The sequence below is a fragment of the Amphiprion ocellaris genome, chromosome 16, assembly GCF_022539595.1.
Source record: "Amphiprion ocellaris isolate individual 3 ecotype Okinawa chromosome 16, ASM2253959v1, whole genome shotgun sequence".
NCBI classification, from domain to species: domain Eukaryota; kingdom Metazoa; phylum Chordata; class Actinopteri; family Pomacentridae; genus Amphiprion; species Amphiprion ocellaris.
In genome coordinates, this window is record NC_072781.1 from 31,440,961 (window position 1) to 31,461,789 (window position 20,829).

At 38.6% G+C, this 20,829-nt stretch overlaps 1 protein-coding gene across 2 annotated transcripts in view; it reads left to right on the forward strand.

Moving 5' to 3' along the window:
* The first annotated feature begins 1,031 nt into the window (after positions 1-1,031).
* Positions 1,032-20,829, forward strand: part of pcgf5b (polycomb group ring finger 5b) — a 29,443-nt gene continuing 9,645 nt past the window's right edge. Inside the window, exons 1-8 of one of the 2 annotated variants that reach the window (XM_023266761.3) lie at positions 1,032-1,252; positions 6,146-6,780; positions 11,208-11,304; positions 11,553-11,608; positions 16,709-16,768; positions 17,969-18,156; positions 18,404-18,502; positions 20,499-20,588. In XM_023266761.3, the coding sequence (XP_023122529.1) occupies positions 6,666-6,780; positions 11,208-11,304; positions 11,553-11,608; positions 16,709-16,768; positions 17,969-18,156; positions 18,404-18,502; positions 20,499-20,588 (705 nt within the window). In that variant the 5' untranslated portion in view covers positions 1,032-1,252; positions 6,146-6,665. The remainder of the gene's footprint in view (positions 1,253-6,145; positions 6,781-11,207; positions 11,305-11,552; positions 11,609-16,708; positions 16,769-17,968; positions 18,157-18,403; positions 18,503-20,498; positions 20,589-20,829) is intronic. The other variant, XM_023266762.3, reaches the window with a different exon arrangement.

Sequence of the window (20,829 nt, forward strand, 5' to 3'; positions counted from 1 at the left end):
CCTTCATGGACCTTCAGGGAATTTTCCCTAAAGGCTATTTTGGAGAAACCCCACAAAGTTGTCTTGCGATGGCTGTGTTTCTGAAAATGTTCAAACAGGAAAGAGTAACCTCTAGGGAACCTTCCTTGAACATAATGTGTGAAAAAATCCTCAAGGCCTTTTAGTGATGGCCACATTTCTGAAAGTGTTTACCCAGCAAACGGTAACCTTAAGTGACAGATGTTCCCTTAGGGGTATTTAGTGATCTTCAGAGGACCTTCAGGGAACGTTCATTGTCTGAAAGTTATTTCAGAAAAACCCACAAGGCATTTTTTTGATAGCTGCATTTCTGAAAATGTTCCTTAACCTTTCGGGAATCTTCTCCGAATGTTAGAAACATCACCTGAAAGGATTAAAAGCTCGAGGGTTATTTTGTTAAACCTTCAAAGAACCTTTAGGTAGCCCTCAGGGAACATTTCCTAAACCGTTTTATTTTCCCCCCAAAAAAGCAAACCATTTGCAGACATCAATAAAAGTTTCCATAATCAAGGTTGTGAAACGTTTGCCAAAGAGGTGCAGTGAACATTGGCGGAACATTCCCGAAACATTTCACAGTTTTCTGAGCAGGGTCCCAAACTCTTAGAAATGTACCAATTTCTATGTTTTTTATTAAAACATTAACGTTGTTTTAACACATTCCCTGGAGCCTTTGTAGTTTTTTCTTCATATTAAAAAAATGCGGCAGAAATGACGATCTTTCCATGTTTGGAGCTGAGTGTTGTCTGGAGCCTCACTAACATATGTGTGAAAAATGAAGCTAGTATTTCATTTCTTTATTCTTTTTTTTACATTAAAATGTATAGAATGAATAAAACTGCAGTCAGGTCAGACTCAACAACTGAATAAAGTGAGCGCTCCATCATTGTTCATGTGTGTGCGTGTGTGCGTGTGTGCGTGTGTGTGTGTGTGTGTGTGTGTGTGTGTGTGTTGTGTTGTGTTGTGGGCCAATAGTCACTCAGTTACACAACCGCTTTCAGTTTCCGAGCCCTGCCTGCTGCTGGTGGCTCCCCGCCCACCGCTGCTCTCTGCTGCCTGCCGCTTGCTGCCTGCTGGGCGGACTGGGGCAGATCCGAGCCGACCAGTTCCGTGTTCTCTGCTCCCAGTGCACGGAGCGGACCGACCGGGAGGAACCAGGCGGCGTCATGGTGGACATTCCTGGCCGGCCGCGGCGTCTACAAGTCCGCGGGCGCGTGTGGTGAAAGTGCGGACGGAGGTGAGGAGCGTTTTTTTTTTAAAAATTTTATTCCTCGTTATTTGTGCGCTGATGTCGGATTCATGTCGTTACGTTTCAGCCAAACTTTGACGCTGCTGGCTGGACCTCCTCCCCCCTCCCTTCCCCCTGCCTCCCCTCCTCCCTCGCCAAAGTGCGTCGCCGCTCACACGCAGATGCGGGATCGCGGTGCGTTCGCGCAGGTTTGGTTCGTGGAGAGGCCGAGACGTGAAGCTGTGCAACTTTTACCGTCGATGCGTGCGTGCGTGTGCGCGCGCGCGCGCGTCCGTGCGTGACGGCGACGAGCTGCGACACGCGCGCGCACATGCGTTGCGTTGACATGCGGGTGCGCGTCGCTGAAACGCGCGTGTCGTCGTCCATTGATGTTGTTTTGACACAGGTGACGTAGAGCGTGACGCGCCTTAACGATGAGATAAGCAGATCCGCTCTGTGCGTGTGCGTGTGCGCGCGTCCGCCAGCAGTCGTCTCATTGACACTGAGGGGATTTCTGAGCTGCGCACTTTGGGATTTTTCTAGCAAACAAGCAGAAACAAACCGAAGTGTGAATGCTTCCTCTGAGTGCAGTTTCTTCCTGAATCCGGCGGCGTGCACACACCTGACGCACGCACGCACACTGCGCGTCCACGTGCAGTTTAGGCCATGTGTCGTAGTTTAAATTGATGGAGGAATAAAGTGCAGCAATGATGGAAAAAGTTGCAGTAACAACCTCTGTTGTTGTAATATTTCTGTTTGGTGTCACATAAAGTGCACAAACCTGCAGTAGCAGGTGAACAAATAACAGGTGCAACAACACCACAAACAATGAAAGAAACATTTATGTTTATTAATTATTGTTAATAATAGGAGCCAGTCAAGACTAGTCTCTGGGGTCTTAGGGACAAATACAGACAGATTTGAAAATTATTTAATGAAAAAATGATGAATTTTTCTTGTTGACAGTTCAGGTTTTGAGATGTCATGTTATAATGGGCCTGCTGCATTTTCAAAATAAATTGACATGAAAACACAACAACGTAGCATAAAACTGATGAAAATTGCTAAAGAATAAATTGCAGCAATGGTGAAAAGTTGCATTAACGACCTCTGTTATTGTAATATTTCAGTCTGGAGTCACGTACAGTGCACAAACCTACAGCAGGTGGAAAAATAACAGGTGCAATAACACAAACAAAGAAACATTTATAGTTATTAACTATTGTTTGTAATAAGAGTCGATCAACACTAGTCTGTGGGGTCTCAAGCACAAATACGTACAAAGTTGAATGTTATTTAAACTACGCCAGTTACACAAGTCAAAATGATAAATTATTAATGTTGACGATTTAAATATTGAGATGTTTTGTTGTAATTGGCCTGCTAAATTTTCAAAATAAGTTGAATTTAGTAAAACAAAATGATGTAATGCGAAACTGATGAAAGTTGCACAAGAATAAAGTGCAGCAATGGTGAATAGTTGCAGTAACGACCTCTATTGTAATATTTCTGTTTGGGCTCACATAAAATGTTAATCTACAGCAGGTGGAAAAATAACAGGTGTGTATTTATTACATTTTGTCAGTATAAGGAGCTGATCAACGCTAGTCTATGGGATCTTTAGCAAAAGTAAATATAAGCCTTAGAATGAGTGAAAGTAGAGGACAGCATTTCCTGTGTCATGGCGAATTGTCGAATTTCAGCCAACTGCCATTTCTACACCCTCAGACTTTTACAGAACATTTTGACAACTTTTGATCACCCATGCCTGGAGTACATCCTGGCTAAATTTGAGCTCTGTTGGGGTTACCCTGTTTGAGTTTAGAGCTTTTGAAAATGTGCAAAAATTGGCCCAAAATCATCTAAAATATGACACATAATTCAGAATGGCCGACTTCCTGTTGTGTTTTAGGAATGGTTGTCAGTTACATGCAAAATTTCATAGCTGTAGGCGACACGTCCTGGTCGTAGAGACTGTTTGAAATTTTCCAGGTGGCGCTATTGAGCCATTTTGGCTCACACCTATGCAAGTTCCATGAAATATAAAAGTTTTTTCCGGCCCTGATGTGTGGGCACATTTTTCAAGTATTTTTAGTCCTTCAAAATTGCGATTCAAAAACAGGCAAAAAAATGAAAAGAAGAAAGCCATGGGGTCCAGTTTGTAATTAATTAATCACATTTTAATCAAATATCAATATTTGAAACAATGAGCAAAGTTTTTCAATTTAAATAAATTTTGGTTGACGACTGAATCAATGAATAGACGTACGTGAACTTTAGCATCAAAAATGTTTGTTTCATTGATATTTATCTGCATTTTTCATCTCTCTACTACATTCACACATTACTGCAAACTCAAAGTACAATTATTCATATTTGGGTGAAGTTTTATTAACCACAAATCTGTTCATCCAAGACTCACTTTGAGTGTTTGTTACACATAAATCTTCACTGTGTTTTCATTTATTGGTGTATTCTCATTACTATTTGTCACATGAGCAGTTTATGGCTCTAAATAATGAAGTCATAGGAAATAACAGCAACAAAACTCATTTGACTCTGATGCATGCTAAACTCATAGCAAACATCAGTCAGACTTAAATTAGCTGAATAAACACAATCTGTTGGCTCAATACAGATTATTCAGCAACTGTTATTACAGTCATTTGCATGATGATTAATATTTGATGCTATCCTGTTATTATCTAGTAATGGAGAGACTGCTGTGTGTTTACAAAGAGGAATGAATCAGAGCTGAGTACAGTGACTAATCCCACATCCAGAAACATTCCCCCATCATTTACAGTAAAGGCAGCTCTGACGCCCTCCCATTAAAATAAATGCTTTTAGAAAAGAAGTTTGCACAGTAAATATGAAACTTCCAGTTGCGCTTGCAGCCGCCAGAGTGAAGCAGCTCAGCGTCTATATTTGAAACCAAATTTCATTCAGATCCATCAAAGTGGGGATAGAATGGGGGCAAGTTGGAGAGGTTGGCTATTCATAGTAATGGGAATCCAGAAGTGGATGCATGTAGGTCAGAACCATCTGGTTAGTGAATGATCCTGTCAGTGTTTTTATTAATCATTGTTTACTGCTAAATAATTCTCAATAAAACAAGTACAAACTATAGATCTTACAGGAAGAGAAACACACAGAAAAGTTCTGTACGGTGTGAATATCTGTCTTTAATTGCCAAAAATTACAATTTTAGGGTTATGCTCAGGGGTTGGTCAGGTTCAGCAACGTTATGTTCCCAAAGAATGAGGTCAGCTGACTACCTGAAGATACTGAATGATCAGGTCTTTCTATCATTGGAGTTTATCTTCCCTGATGGCATGGACATGTTCCAAGATGATGATGCCAGGATTCATGGGGTCACATTGAGAATGAGTGGATCAGGGAGCATGAGATGGATTGACCTCCACAGAGTCCAGACCTCAGCCCCACTGAGAATCTTTGGGATGTTCTGGGGAAGGCTTTGTCTGACTCTCCCATCATCAATAGAAGATCCTGGTGGAAGATTAATGCAACTCTGTAAAGGAATAAATGCTGTGATTTTTAGGGATGAAGGAATTTAAATTGCGTCATAAAACGCAAGAAGTCATTTCTACTTCTTCATGGTTGTGTTTTTTTTTCATAGAGATGCAGGAGTTTATATTGCAGTGAAAAGTTACAATCAGAAATTTGAAGGCGTCTGACACAAAACAGCGTTGAATCCAGCAGAATGTGTTGAGTTTTTCTCACAGACGAATGTTGAAAGAGGCAGAATAACACACAAGGAAATGGTTTGACTTACAAATTGAAAATCTGCGTGGAGATCAGCGGTTGTTAAGTGCATTTAAACGGCACAAGAATGCTGTCAGGTGTCACATTAATGTATGTGTTAAAGATGCGTCAGTTCGTAGCTTATGCTTTGAATTTGGTTGCATTTTCTGAAAATAAATCTACAAATTCAAACTTTCTTCCATCTCAGATTTTGCAGCTTTCATCTTTCTATTAACTAACCTCTCGACTGTGAATCTGTCAGCTTCTTTGAATCTTGGATCTTTTGAATCTTGTTTATTTTCTCTGTAAACTCTTAAATCTTTTGCAAACTCTTCCATCTTCTCTTAATTCACTGTGGAAATATTAAACTCTTTCCTCTTCAGAGTGCATCAAGCTGTTCTCAAACCTGCACGGTTTCTACTTTTTATAAAGTTAAGGCAATCAGTTAGAGATTCATGTGTAGCTTTTGCAGAGTTTTTCTTTTATTGTGTTTAAAGCTGTCTGAAAATTTGTTCTTTTCTGGTGCACAGATTTGCTTTTTGCTTCTAAATCTTTTTTAGAGGAAAAAACATCTGGTCAGACTTACATGCTGTAGTTAGTTTATTTTGCTCAGACTTTTTGAAGATTTTTGTTGCAATTCAGCAGCTTTTTTTCCAGTTTCTTGTCTGTTTTCATGTGTGTGAGTGCAACTGTGTTGAAGTTTAAAGTACTCAAAGTAAAGGGAGGACACTTCTTGCCTTTAAAACAGCACCAGATCTCTTGACACACTTTCTAGTTGCTTCATGTTTCAAGCATCTTGTAGAACCTGCTGCAGTTTTTCTGTAGTTTCGATGTCTTTTTGTCTCTTCATGTAACCTCAGACTGACTCGCTGATGATGAGATGAGAACTCGGTGACCATCTGTTACAGGACTACTTGATCTTTTTGTTGGTAAACCTCCTTTTTTATGACTCTGGCTGTATTTTGTCCCACTGCAGAGAGAATCAGTGACCTATCAGACGCCTCTCTACTGGATAAGAGTCTAAACATCACGTTTTATGTGACTGTTTGTATTCTCTTTAAAAATCTTTACTCTTTTTGGTACTCTGCACAAAACTGGTTCTGTTCTACCCTGATTTTTGTATTTTATTCTCTCCAGGTGACGTTTGTGTGAGTTAAAAAGTCTTCACTGTCCATGATGAGCTGACTTGGTTGAAGCTGGAGTGTTTGGCTTCACTTTATCTCACCTGTGACCCTTCATGGATTAAAAATGGCACTTTGGCTGCGACAGGGAGGAAGGCGACTCTTCTTATTCTTTGGGAATTCTGGAAACAAGTTCATTTGAAACAGGATTGGACTATTGGACGAGTGTCGGTTGGGTGAAGAGCAAGAGAATGTTCCTGAAGATCTGACTGCAAAACAAAGTTCGAGTCAAGGATGGAGCAGGATTTTACACAGTAGGATCTGGTGAAGGCTTGTGTGCATCATCCTGGACTAACTTTAGCCAGCGTTGGTGGATTTTACAACTCTTGACACCTAATTCAACGCAACAAAACAAACTCTAGCACTGTAAACCCTTCCGCTGTTGTGAATGGACGTCTGACTCTCCCAAAGCTAGAGGGTAACTTTCCCCTTCAGCTTTAAACTACAGGTCGCTGCAAAAAAGAAAAACTACAAACATGGCTGCTACGGGAAGAAAGCACTTGGTGAGAGACTTTAACCATTTTATCACCTGCTACCTGTGTCGAGGATACCTGATCAAACCGACCACGGTCACCGAGTGCCTGCACACCTGTGAGTCAAACATTTCTTTTCCCTCATCTCTTTTCTCAGTTTGTAAATCCTCCATTCCTTTTCTCAACTCCTTTGTTCACGTCCCTCATATCAGAGATGCAAGTGGAGGAGAGAGAGGTCGAAGCAACAGGCATTTAACTAAACAAGACATCTTCGCCTGAGAGCAGTTGTTTATAAAGCAGCATCAGTTAAGTGTGACGTGTGGTTCAGCTGCATCGTCCGTCTGTCGTTTAGTTTTAACCCACTGCTGTATTTTATGTTCACACTAAATGATGGTATATATTTACTTATGATTACATCCACAGTGCAGCAGGACTTGAGTAGAATGTGTAGATGTCGTGCATTTTTACTCTGCCAAGGAACACGATGAAGTTATGTGACGATCAGTGTTGGTTTGTCTGTCTGTCTGTTTGTTTGCAACATTACTCAAAAACAGACTAAAGGATTTGGATTAAATTTTCAGGGAAGGTCAGAAATGACACAAGGACCAAGTGATTAGATTTTGGCAGTGATGCGGCTTATAGTCTGGATCCACAGATTTGTTAAAGATTTCTGTATCATTGTGAGATAGCGGCATGGCATCACTGTAACCATGACAACAAGTGAACACTACATCAGCTGCCTGCTGATGATCACATGATTGCGATCCTACTACAAATCCACCGCTGCAGACCACGAATTATTTAAAGATTTAAATCTTTAACTGACTGAGCAACTTTGGTGGAGCACTGCGCTCTCTCAGTGCTTTTCTTCTTGTATGTGCCTCATTCCAAAATTTGCCCAAAATAAACCGTTTATTTATTTATTTATTAGTTTATTTAATAGGGACAGTGCATATTAATGAACACATGCAACAATAGCAGTGTAAATATGCCAGATTATAGCAGAAATGCTAATTTCCATCTGTAGTGTAGTTTACTGGAATTAGATTCTGTAAATACAAAAAATCTACAAGTCTTTGTGTAATCGTGAAGCTGCAAGTGAATCAGCTCCGACGTCATCTGTTTTATTGTGAAAATGACTTCAGTGAGGCTTCACCTGCATATCCTCCATTCTCAATTCTCAAGATGCATCTCAGGAATTGAGACGTCCTTTGTGATGCTGAGATTAATTATCCAGGTCACAGGCAGGGCGACAGAGAACTGAGGACATGAGGAGGCTGAAATTAGTGAAACAAGACAAGATTTTTGTTGTGTTACATGTAAAAAATATAAGAATTCATCAGAATAGTTAGAAACTGTCACATTGTGTGAATAAATTATTGCCCGTCCTTATCAGTTGGAAGCAAGTTAATGCTGCTTTCACTTGACATTCTTTAGAATAATATTGTTGTGCAGCTGAGTGGGAGAAACATACACAGCTTAAAAAAACTTCAAATATAGAACACTAATTAGAGTTTTTCATATGGTGCCGCTTCAAGGTTAAAAGTCAGATGAGGGTTATTTCTATCACAGAGAATATTCAACAAATAATATTAATGTTGCTTTAATTTGGACGATTTTCACACATCCTTCATCGTCGGACCTAAACCGGAGTGCACTGAGCGGTAAAACAGAGCTTACACAGTGAACAGTTTTCTACCAGCGTTCCTCTCTGGCATCAGTTGCAGTAACAGTGTTGCTTTTTACTGACATACATTTTTAGATTCCTACTAGATCTGCCTTATAACAAGTTCTTCCTCTTGACTGAAGGAGGAAGCACACAACTGGTCCACTTCATGCAGAAAAAGAGTCACATCATGCATAAAAGACCCTCTTTTGTAGGAGTATAAGGGTCATTCCAGAATTGGAGGACATTTGGGCTTGCAAATTTTTGAAAAACAAACTTTCTCTTTTCCAGTTTTCTGCTCAATATTGATCAATAATAGGTAATAAACTATCAAAGGCTTGATTGGCTCAGCTTCCACATCAATGGTAGCATTTTTATTCCATGTTTTCTGTGTTGTTTGCTAACCCTACTCTAATCACAGTAACAGGGTTGCTAATCCATGCTAATGTGATCTTTTTCTCAGCAGTAGAAGCTAGATATTTAGCTGCTGTTACTGCTGACCAAGAGGACAAACTGACTGATGGAAAACAGTCCAAAGAATTAGTCTGATCCTGATAATATGAGGTAGAATGAGACATGAGAGGACATAGCTTTGCTCTACACATTCTTTAGGAAAACTGATAAAGTTAATTCCAGCATATCATGTAATTCACTATTTTCTTCTTCTTCTACCAGCTAAAAAGGTTATGCTAACAGGGTTGTTGTGGGATAGACGTTCCATGCATAATAACTATTATTTAAAATATTATGTTAATTAAAAAAAAGATTTAAATTTCATTTCAGCTGTTTTAATTGAGATTCAGTTTGGTCATTGAGGGGGTGAGACAAGAGAAAAATGGTATTTTAGTGGGAACTCCAGACTTATTTGGTATTTTAAAAATAATTTTCAGCCATTCTTTTCTCCTAGTTTTTTAGATTTGGTCTCAGGACAAGTAAATTTACACAGCAACTGCATATTTTAGTATTTTATAGATAGATTGTTTGAAATTTGATGGGTGGGACATAGAATGTCCTCAATTCTGGAATGTTACACCAATCAGCCACAACATTAAAACCACCTGCTTGATATTGTGTACTTTCCCTTTGAGTTGCCAAAACTGGACCACGGAAGGCAAATTATTTGGGTCCTGCTGGTCGGATGGTGGGACCTCCATGAATCAAGCTTCTTCAAGGGAGTAATTTGGAGGCCCTGAACTCTTGGTCGGGATCCTGGAGCCTTTTTGGAGGAGTTTTTGCAGTGTGGCAGGTTTTGTTGTTCTGCTGGAAGACACAACTGCTGTCTGTAAAAATATGTGTTAAGAAGGTAGCACATGTCAAAATATCCTCATTAATGCCAGCACCCAAAGTTTCCTAGCATTCTGATAAGCTGATCAATGTTAGATCAGTGGTTTTAATGTTGTGGCTGATCGGTGTATAGAGTCTAAAGAAATAAACTTGCTTGACAAAAAAAACAAACAAACTGATAACCAACATCATGATATTCATTGTTTGTTTGTCTTATTAAAGTATATATAGTCACAAAGTAAAGTATTTATGACATAGAATGCATAAAAAATCAAAAACACTGGACAGGCTTCCCAAAGTGAGTAAAAAAGACCAACAGGACACAGCACCAAACTATCCAACCTGGCTCAAGCAACATAACTAAACAGACATGTAAACTTCTAAACATGTCCATCATCACTAGCTGGGGTTTTAGGCTTTGTTGAGTCGGCTAACACAAAGAGGCTTAGATTGTTTTTATCAAGAGACTTATCAGACTTCCAAATATCTCCAGTTCTCAGCTGTAAGTAGATGTGAACATTAATAATAAATGCAGCAGTTTGATAAATAATTTCAGAGTAACCTGCCAGCGAATGTGTTTACAAGCTTGTAAGCGAGTGTTCTAATTAGCAGCTCATCCTCTGAAAAAGAAGAACAAAAAAACCCCAATAATGATATAAACTAGAGAAGCACTCAGAGAACGCAATACATAAGGAAAGTTACCTTCAGTGACAGGTTTCACTGGTGACAGGGTTGAGATCATTACCCACATTGGGGAGGCACACTGTCTTATTATTTGCTCAATACAATAAAATTTATAGACAAGAAAAGCACTCAGAGTGCAGTCCTCCTCTAAGGCTGTTCATTCCTTCATATGGCATTGTCAGAAATGCAGCATTTGTTTATTAGTTATTGATGAACGGAAATCACAGCAACATAGAATGTGTCCATTTAATATAGATGTACCCACAAACAAAATGACCTGAGCACAGCTGTGTGTTATGCATGAGTACGTTATGTACGGATACCGTATTGCGTTACCTAAATGTGTTGCAGGCGGCGGGAATTGGTGGGACTCAGAAACACCTCCACAATTTCATCAGTTGTTCCTTGGATCATTTCTGATGGATAAGTCCTGATAAGTCCTCAGTGGTGGATTTGTAGTAGGATCACAATCATGTGATCGTCAGCAGGCAGCTGATGTTGCGTTCACTTGTTATAGTTACAGTGACGCCATGTCGCTATCTCGCAGTGATATAGAAATCTTTAACAAATCCGTGGATCCAGACTATAAGCTGCATCACTGCCAAAATCTAATCACTTGGTTCTTGTGTCATTTCTGATCTTTCCTGAAAATTTCATCCAAATCTGTTAGTCTGTTTTTGAGTGATGTTGCTAACAGACAGACAGACAGACAAACCAATGCCGATCATCACATTACCCCGCCACATTCCTTGGAAAAATATGACCTGCTCTTAGCATTTGACATCACAAGCAAACAATTCTGTCCTGTTGTCTGCTCCAGGATCTTTTTCTTGTTCTTTCTTATATAAGAAAACCTAAACACACCAGAATATTAGCCCCAGTAATTCCTGTTCCTGTTGTTTCTCCTGCAGTCTGTAAGAGCTGTATCGTGCAGCACTTTGAGGAGAGTAACGACTGTCCTAAATGTGGCATTCAGGTCCACGAGACAAACCCACTGGAGATGCTCAGGTGAGAGATTCTTCGTCTCTCTCTCCGTGTTTCCTCTTTTTCTTACTGAGCTTCTTCATTATGAGTCATCTTAAAAGAGATGTTTTCAACACTTTTCCATTCGTCTCAGACTCATTAGCTGCCTTCCATCCACCTGTTTTGTTCTTGTCTCATTATCTTTTTCTCCTTTTTTATTCCTCCTCCGCCTCCCCCGCTGCCTCCCTCCTCCTCGCCCCTCTTTAATTTCTTCTCCCTCCTCGTTCTCTCAGGTTGGACAACACCCTGGAGGAGATCATTTTCAAGCTGGTGCCCGGACTAAGAGAAAGTGAGTCGGCCAGACGGTTTCATCAGTCTATCTCCTCTGTTTGCGGTCCACGTTAAATTATGTGACTGTTGGCGGGAGGTAGGAGAAATCATTTACAGCGTTCCACAATCGCGTCGTTTATTAAGAGACTCGCAAAGGCTTTAATGCAAAAGCACAAACGGCCGTCAGCGGGAAGACCAGCAGACCAGCACACCCCATACTGGTTTATCTTCAATTTGACCAGGAGAAGGACAAAGAAAGGAAACAGAACACTTTCAGAAAAGATTAAAAATATCAGCATCTTCTACGTAGCTTTCTCACTACACTTCATTATGATTATTAGTACATTTTGCATAGCCAAACTTGCACATTTATTTTTCTTTTTTGCGATCTAATATTACTTATACATATTACCTGTTAAAGAGGGCTTTGTTTTTTTTTTAGCAGAAATCTGTTAAATACACAGAAACAACCACCTTCCAACACTGAAAACATCTTATCAACACCTTAAAAACAACAAACACATTAGCATCCATGTGGCTACAACCTCCATAGTACTGTCTCAGCAGTGTAGCAATGCACCTAGCAACCAACCTAGCAACTGACCATAGCAACGCCCCAACAACAAACCAACACCACTTGCAAAATGAACACAAGTAATGCACAAATTTGCTGATATGTAATGTATATTTTCCAGATAATTTTGGTCGGGTGCAGATGTTTGGACATATTTTTCTATCTAGTTACAGAAACCGTCACATCTCTGTTCTTACTGGGACGACCATCTGGCAGTTACAGATGTAAAAAATAGAAAATTACTACAACTTACATGTAAAACATCCCTGTAACATTTTCAAACAAGAGTCAAAGTCAGATTTATTTAAAAATCACTTGTAAAAACAACCAATAGTTGGAACTAAAGCGCTGTACAACTACAGTAGGAGGCCACAAAACACAATAAAACACAATGACTGGAGGAGGAATCTGAATAAGAGGCAATAAAATCAGAGTGAAACTTGCAACTCAAGTTTTAGCGAATGATTTTTCAAGGAACAATATTGGATGGACTTTAGTTTGAGACTTTACTGATGTGAGATCTTCAGTTTTTTGTTGGTTGCAGCTTTTTTTTCATACGCTGGCGTTCAAAAGTTTGGGGTCACTTGGAAATCACATGAAATTGGCTGGGTGACCCCAAACTTTTGAACAGTAGTGTAGGTCAACTTTAACTCATTTGGAGCAACTTTCACGAATATAGAGCAACTTTAATTCATGTACACTACCATTCAAAAGTTTGGGGTCACTTAGAAATGTCCTTATTTTTGAAAAACAAGCAGTTTTTTTCAATGAAGATAACATTAAATGAATCATAAATCCAGTCTAGACATTATTAATGTGGTAAATGATTATTCTAGCTGGAAACAGATGATTTTTAATGGAATATCTCCATAGAGGTACAGAGGAACATTTCCAGCAACCATCACTCCTGTGTTCTAATGCTACATTGTGTTAGCTAATGGTGTTGAAAGGCTCATTGATGATTAGAAAACCCTTGTACAGTTATGTTAGCACATGGATAAAAGTGTGAATTTTCATGGAAAACATGAAATTGTCTGGGTGACCCCAAACTTTTGAACGGCAGTGTACATAAAGTGTAAAAGTTCCTAACTTTTCTGCCTATTAATGTTCATTTTGGGCTGATGTCATATTCCGTTTTGAAGTCTTTATTGGTTGTTTTCATTGTTTATTTCTAATAAATACGACCACCTTTTAGCGAAAGCCAAGTCAGCATGTACTTGTAAATTTTCCACACGTTTTCTTTTTGTCAAACGGAATTTATTTATGACTAAAGTTAACATTCACGCAGATTTTTCCATGAAAAGCAACGTCCACACTAGACTGGACTCACTCACGGTACAAACCGAACCATTCAGTCGGTAACTCATAATAAGCGTCAAGGGATTTACTATCAGTTTTACTGTTTACTACGTATATTCTTATTGAGCCAAAGCTCCTGGTTGCTCTGCAGACTTCTGATCCTCCCGTATGATGGAGGATATTTCCTACAGACATCAGCATCGTATTCATTTGTCAGTGTCACATTATTTTTGGAAGCTCGAGTTTAAAACAAGATAAAGATGTACAGTCGTCTCTCAGCAGCCGGCCAGCGAGAAGCCAAGTCAACATGTCTAACTAAAGCTGTGATGGTACTATAATTTTATGAGTCCATAACTTGAGCTCAGCTGACGGAGCGCTTTGGCAGCAGAAAGACGGAGCAAACATCGTATATTATTGTGGGGTCTGAGCCGCTCGGCCAAGTGGCCTCGTATGAATTCTACAAACAAAAAATGTTTTTTTCCTTTTACCGGACACATCTGTGCAGAGAATTTCCAGACATTCAGCATTAAATCAAAGCTTTCTGTACTTCAAATGGCATCAGTTAAACACGTCGTGTTTATTTGAGGATGAAAACACACTTTGTAGAAAACAAATTTTCAGCAGTTTGACCACAACTGAGGTTTGAATCCTACAACAGCTGCAGTATTAAAGTGCAACACCGAGACAATAAAATGTCCCAGTTTGAAACTGGACAGTTTGTGAAGCTCCTGGGCATCTGGACAGTAAAATCTGTGAAGCCGGTTCATATTCTGTTCTGGCACGGCAGCGTATGAATGAGTTACAGATCTGATCTTTATTCAAGGTCAGAGGTTTTAACAGAATAACATTCAATCAACTGATTTGTAACTTTTAAACCACATATATTCAGATTCAATGCAGTCAAAATATTTAAAATACATGAAATCCTGGTATTAGAAATGGGATTGTTTGCCTGATTCGGTGTGATTGATGCACAAATGTTGCATCTTGTGGTTGTGCAGCAAGAAACTCAACCACCTCAGTCAATTAGTCCATATTAATTACTGACATATTCTTATATTTAGACTAATTGGAATTGTGTGTGGAAGAAAAGAAAACATATTCTGTAGCTATGATTTAGTGACTGTTGGCGAATTCTCTCGTGTGACAGCAGCTGACATAATGGAAAATAAATCACCTTAAAACATTGGGAAAAAGATTTGCTGGGAATATATTCCAGCTACACCGTCGATGTTCATCCCACTCCCAAAGAAACCAGGAACAACACAATGGGGGTGGTTCAGAACAGTCAGCCTCATGAACCTAATGCTCAGAATATGAAACTAAATTAAACCTGAGATCAGTGAAGAGCAATACGGATTTGTAGAGGGCAAAGGTACATCAATATACATTTTAAGAACTATTATGGAAAGGTCAATAGAAGTACAACAAGACTTGTGCGTGCGTTTCATCGACTACACCAAAGCTTTCGACACAGTAAAACCTCAAGCAATAATCCAGATGCTAAAGGACATAAACATAGATGGAAAGGATTTACAAATGATGAAAAAAAATCTCTGTTGTCAACCTGACCTGTTGTACTTGTACAGTGGAAACATCATGAGGAAAAAACAAGGTTTACTGGGAGTATCCATCAGAGGTTATAGCATAAATATCAAATGTTATGCAGATGACACAGTGCAGATAGCAAACAGTGAAGAAAACTTGCAAACCATAATATCCGTAGTTAATACAGAGAGCCAAAAACCTGGTCTGTCTTTAACCACAAAGAAAACAGAAGTAATGCTAATTTCAAAGAAACATACCATCCCAACCTGTAACATTGAATTAGACCAAGAAATACTGAAGCAGGTTCATCATTTCAAATATCTTAGTTCTTGGATGACATCAGATGGGAGGTGTGAAACAAACATCAATTGTAGAGTAGCAATGGCAAGAACAGCATTTATGAAAATGAAAAATATACTGACCAATAAGAAAATAGCAATTAGCACCCATGTGAGGAGTCTCAGCTGTTACATCCTACCAGTTGTGATGTACGGATGTGAATATTGAAATATAAATAAAAAGATGTGGTTTTACAGACTCAGGCTACATGTATCTTATATGAAGAGAATAAGCAATGAGGATGTTTTAAAATTACTAAACAAATTATACACTATTGAACAAAAGTAGGAAACAGCAAGCAACATTTTTTGGATGCATCGTAAGTTAGACCCTGGAATATATTGTTACAACTGGAGAAATGAATGGGAAGAATGGGAATTCATAAAGCAAAAGATGGGATTAGATGGAGAGAAAGGATTGCCTGTGCTGAATGGCATGGCACTTGATTGACTGATCGACACTCACTCATAATTTATTGATAAATAGATTCACTTCATAAGGCATTGCGTTAATAAAACGAGGTCTGGACTGGATCCAGGTTGACTTCCTGTTTGATCTGGATGCAGATGAAGGTCTCTATATAGATCTTTCTCACAGGAAGCAGCAAGAAAAGAACAGCAGGCGGATTTAATAATCACTTAGAGGACGTCCTGATATCACTGGAACAGTTGTGGCTATTGTTAGATCTACACCTGCTACTTTCAATCTAAATATGTTTGGTAAGAAATGTCTACAGAGCAAAGTTACTGAACTGCAGCACATGTCATAACAATAAATATAGTCTTCATAAGGGAACTTTTATTTCAGGACTGATTGAGTGCATCTATTTAGCAAGAAGCTTATTAAATTCTACATGAAACCTGAAAGAACATCTCATTCAGTGAGGAGAAAAGCCCTTCTGAACCCATTTTGGTCACATTTTTACTCACTGTTGGTCCATTTTTCACTGCAATATAAAGTTAGACTAAAGACTTAGATTGCTTTATTAATCCCTGGAGGTAAATTAAGTTGTTAAAGCAGCATGGATGTCCAACAAAAAGGTATAGAATACAGAAAGATACAATCTACAGAATATACAAGAGTGACGGAATGTTTTACAGAATCTGGTTAGAGCAAACACTTTATTTTTGGCATTTTGTTTTGAATTAACCACCATTCTGATGAAATAACACAATATCAAGCCTAGATTTCACAGATGAGTAGTTCAAGGACCGTTGAAAAGTTGGAAATCTGACTTTTTTTCTGTTTTTACAGTTTTTACAGCTTAATCTGGTCTCCTCTGAATAATTTGATCTGAATGTTTCAGTGTGTACTTCACGTTAACACTTCCTCTTTGTATCTGTGGTTTCATGTAAATAGAAGAGGAACAGCAAGAACTTGAATTCTGGAAGAAGAACCAGCCCAAAGAGAACGGTCAAGGTGAGGTAAATTGTTATTATGGGATCCAGATGACCTCTGATAACTTGTTCTGAACCTATAATCACAGATACTATGAAGGGAAAAGCTACAATTTCTTATAACTTGGGAGATTGTGTGTCAATAAGCCACACATCTCGATATTACTCACCATTTTATTCACTTTTTTTTCTCTTTTGTTTCTGAGTTACGGTCTCTCTTGGTTTCGTTTGAATTAGAACTAGAGATTGGGGGAGTTTTTGATCAAGTTCTGATTCATCGGCGTCTGATTAATCATCAGATTTTGAGTTATGTGAATCTGGGGCAGCGCTGATTTCAGGGAATTTCTTGCTCACACACATAAAGATCAGCGGACTGTGTTGCTTTTATTATTCTACATCATCCTTACATTTTGAACCGTTGCTATATTTTTCAGTTTAAAGAAAGATTTTAGAGTATATTTGCGGTTTTATCGAGTACAGGGGTGTCAAACATGAGCCAAAACCAGCCCACCAGAGAATCCAATCCAGCCCACTTTATAAAGTGTAAAAATGACAGAGAAGACATTAACTGCAAATTGTAAATTTGTGAAACGATAAATTTAAAATAATTTCTAGACCATGACAAGTTGCTTTGATCATTTTTGTTGTTCGTCCATTTTTTCATGGCTTTGTAACTTTTTTGTCTAATCTTTTGCCTCTTTTTTGTTTCATTTCGTGTTGTCTGTCTCATTTTTTTGTCATTTTGTGTCTTTTTTTGCCATTTTGCATCTCATTTTTCTAATATTTTGTCTTGTTTTTTTTGGGTTTTTTGCCTTTTTTTTGTCTGACTTTTGTTGTTTGATCATAAAGTAAAATACTACATTGTTCAGTTCCAGATACCTGTGACTAAATGTTGTGTTCCTTTGTAGACACCCTCTGATCTGTAAGTTGTAATGTGTAAATGACAAACTGAGGCATAATGTTACTGAAATGGAACTTATTTTTCTTAAGAAATTTCAGGTTGTTCATAATGTTCTGTAAAAAGATAATTGCTTAAATGTGAACATTTTCAGAATGTACTTTTTCCACTAAAACAAAGGAAAACTGTGGAGTTGTGGTTATTTATAGGTTATTATGCTGTGGTTTTGCTTGTCTGAAATACCTGAGATCAAACTGGGCTGAATGTGGCCCCTGAACTAGAATGACTTTGACTCCCCTGATCTAGTTTGTTGTGTGATCCCAGCAGCAGAAACCCCGAGGTGTCAGAGACTCGGGCTGCCTGATGTTGGCGTCGATGGCGGCGACGCTGGTGATGACGATGATGACGATGATGGAGCTGCTGATGATGATTACCACAGGAGTGACCCTCAGATCGCCATCTGTCTGGACTGCCTTCGCAACACGGGACAGTCGGGGGAGAGCACCGTCACTGTACGTGTTTTCTTTTGTGTGTCTTTTATTAGGTATTTTTCGAGTAATTAAACTCTAAAAAGTGAAGCTTTCTATTTATTTTCTCTAAAAAATGGCATTAAGGGAATATTTTTTGAGCTGCTGTTGGGTTGTTAAATGTTTCTTCTTGGATGTTCAGTATTTAATGTCTTTCTGAGGTTTTGAGGTTTCTCCCTGGAAAAACCTATTTGAATCAGGGTGTAATAGAATTTGTCTCTCTTCCAATTAGGATTTGATGAAGAGATTCATCCGCTGCTCCAGTAGAGTCACCGTGGGAACAATTAAGAAGTTCCTCAGTCTTAAACTAAAGCTGCCGAGCTCTTACGAGGTAAAGAACTCATTCAGCCAGTTTTACTGTCTGAACGGAAAACATGTTTTTTGATGAAGTAAATGAGGGCAGCTCAACTTTTTCAGCCACCCAATCAAATTCCACATCACCTTTTGAACTGCCTACGTGTTTTTTGAAGGTATGTTGATCAGTAAGAAGACCTTAGCATAGCAGGTTTCCTCAAAAACTTGGAAATAAAATAGCATTTAAACATTTATGAAGATGAATACATTGTCCCCCTTAACTTTATGTTGTTGTCAGAATAATAGACATGAGCTTTATTTCTGTAGCACCTTTCAAAACAGGGGTTACAAGGTGCTGTACACAACTTTAAAATATAGAATGTTATCAAATGTTATGCAAATGCACAAATAGTGTTTTAAAAACTTTTTAAACTGAGGCTAAACTTTTCTGACTGTACGGAAAAGCTTTTGCCAAATATGAATAGTAAAGAGGTGAAGATCCAAAGACAGAAACATGCAAACAAGTTGATAAAAATACAAAAACAACTTTAATTGGCAGACTAAAAATACAGGCAAGGCAACAAAAAACTAAGAAATCAGGCTGAAGCAAAAAAAGAGGAAAGATATGAAGAACAAACGGTACAAAAAACTAAACAAGACACAGGAAACTAATGAGGGCAGAAAGGACGATCAAAAAGGAGTTAAAGCACACAAAGGTTGGAAGGTAAGTAACTTAGAAATGCAGATAAACAAAGACTCAGGGAGAAGAAAACTCTTAAAAACACAAGAACAAAACCCAAGGAGCACAACAGTAACCATGACATGTAAAATATTGTTTAATTTCCTATTAAAAGTGAATTCTTTTGGCCAAATACAGTTTTGTGAACTCACTCAGCTGATTCAATCCCTAAAAAGATAAATTGGTAAAAGATTTAAGTAGTTCTACGTAATGGTCTCATTTAGTCTGTAATTACTTATTTCAATTAAAGCTAACTGATTGAACTCCCTGCAAAATTGTTTGGTTTTTTTTTTTTGCTTTTTCGCCCCAATATACTATTCTGTCACATTACAGTACAGCTACTCATTAGACAGTTGGTTGCTGCTCATATCGAAGTCAGAAAAACACACAAAGCTCATGCAGATGTTTCTTTAAAGCTGTGACTTTGCCCTTTTTTGCAGGACATAGCAGCTAGTTACAGATTGGACTGTAGCACCAGATCAGTGTGATTATTCCTGCCGAATACAGCAGGCGGACTTCTGGAGAATTTAGAATTTAGGCAAGGTTTATGTCAGGCATTTACAGATCAATGCTACTCCGTACATAATGTACACATCCATAACACACACCTGTGCTCAGCGCAAGGTCATTTTGTTTGTGGGTACATCTATATTAAACGTCCACATTCTATGTTGCTGTGATTTCTGATCATCAATAACTAATAAACAAATGCTGCATTTCTGACATATGGGGGAATGAACAGCCTTGGAGGAGGACCGCCCTCTCTGAGTGCTTTTCTAATTTTCTAGTCATTTGGTTTGAATAACTGACTTTACAAAATCCAATCAGTTCATTGTGCAAATGACAAAAAACATAGTTTACAAGTTAAAATTACAAATCTTAAGCTTAAAGAAAACCAACTTGTGCATGATTCAATACAGCTTTTTAAAACTCAGTTTAATGTATAAAAATCAGTGATCTAGCGTTGAGGAAAAGACTTATTTAGGTCTCAGAAGTTGAGATGAAGTCAAACTCTGATGTGTGTTAAATCCACCAGATGCTCTGATATTTCTTTCCTTTATTGAAGGATTAAAAACTGTTGGCTCTCTGCAGACGGAGCTGAAAGTAGTGAAACAGTCGCATATTCAGTGCAGCCTCCCACTCATTACCACAGTAAACTTCCCCTCTTCTATCAGTTCTCACGTTAGCACCGAGATCCTTCTTCGTCGTTTCCTCCGTCTTGTCGACAGGTTTCTGCAGCGTGTTTTCATTTTGTTCCTTTGTTAAATCAGTTTCTTTACTCTAAATCCTGCAGCTGGATGTGCTGTGCAATGGAGAAATCATGGGCCGAGACCACACTCTGGAGTTCATCTACATGACCCGGTGGAGGCTACATGGAGAGAATGTAAGGCATTCACTTCCTGTTTCTGTGTGCATGTTTGCATTTATTTCTACACGTATGTGTTTTGTATTTGTTCACACTGTAGAGACCAACCTGCCCAGAACGGGAACTTTGTTTTATGTTGTGGTTTAACATCAGGTTTAAAGATTGTGGTTTTGCATCCAGAAATGAAAGTACGGTTTGAGTAAGAATGAAAGTGTGTGAACGTCTGTATGAAACCTGGTTCATTGACGTCCCTGTTGAG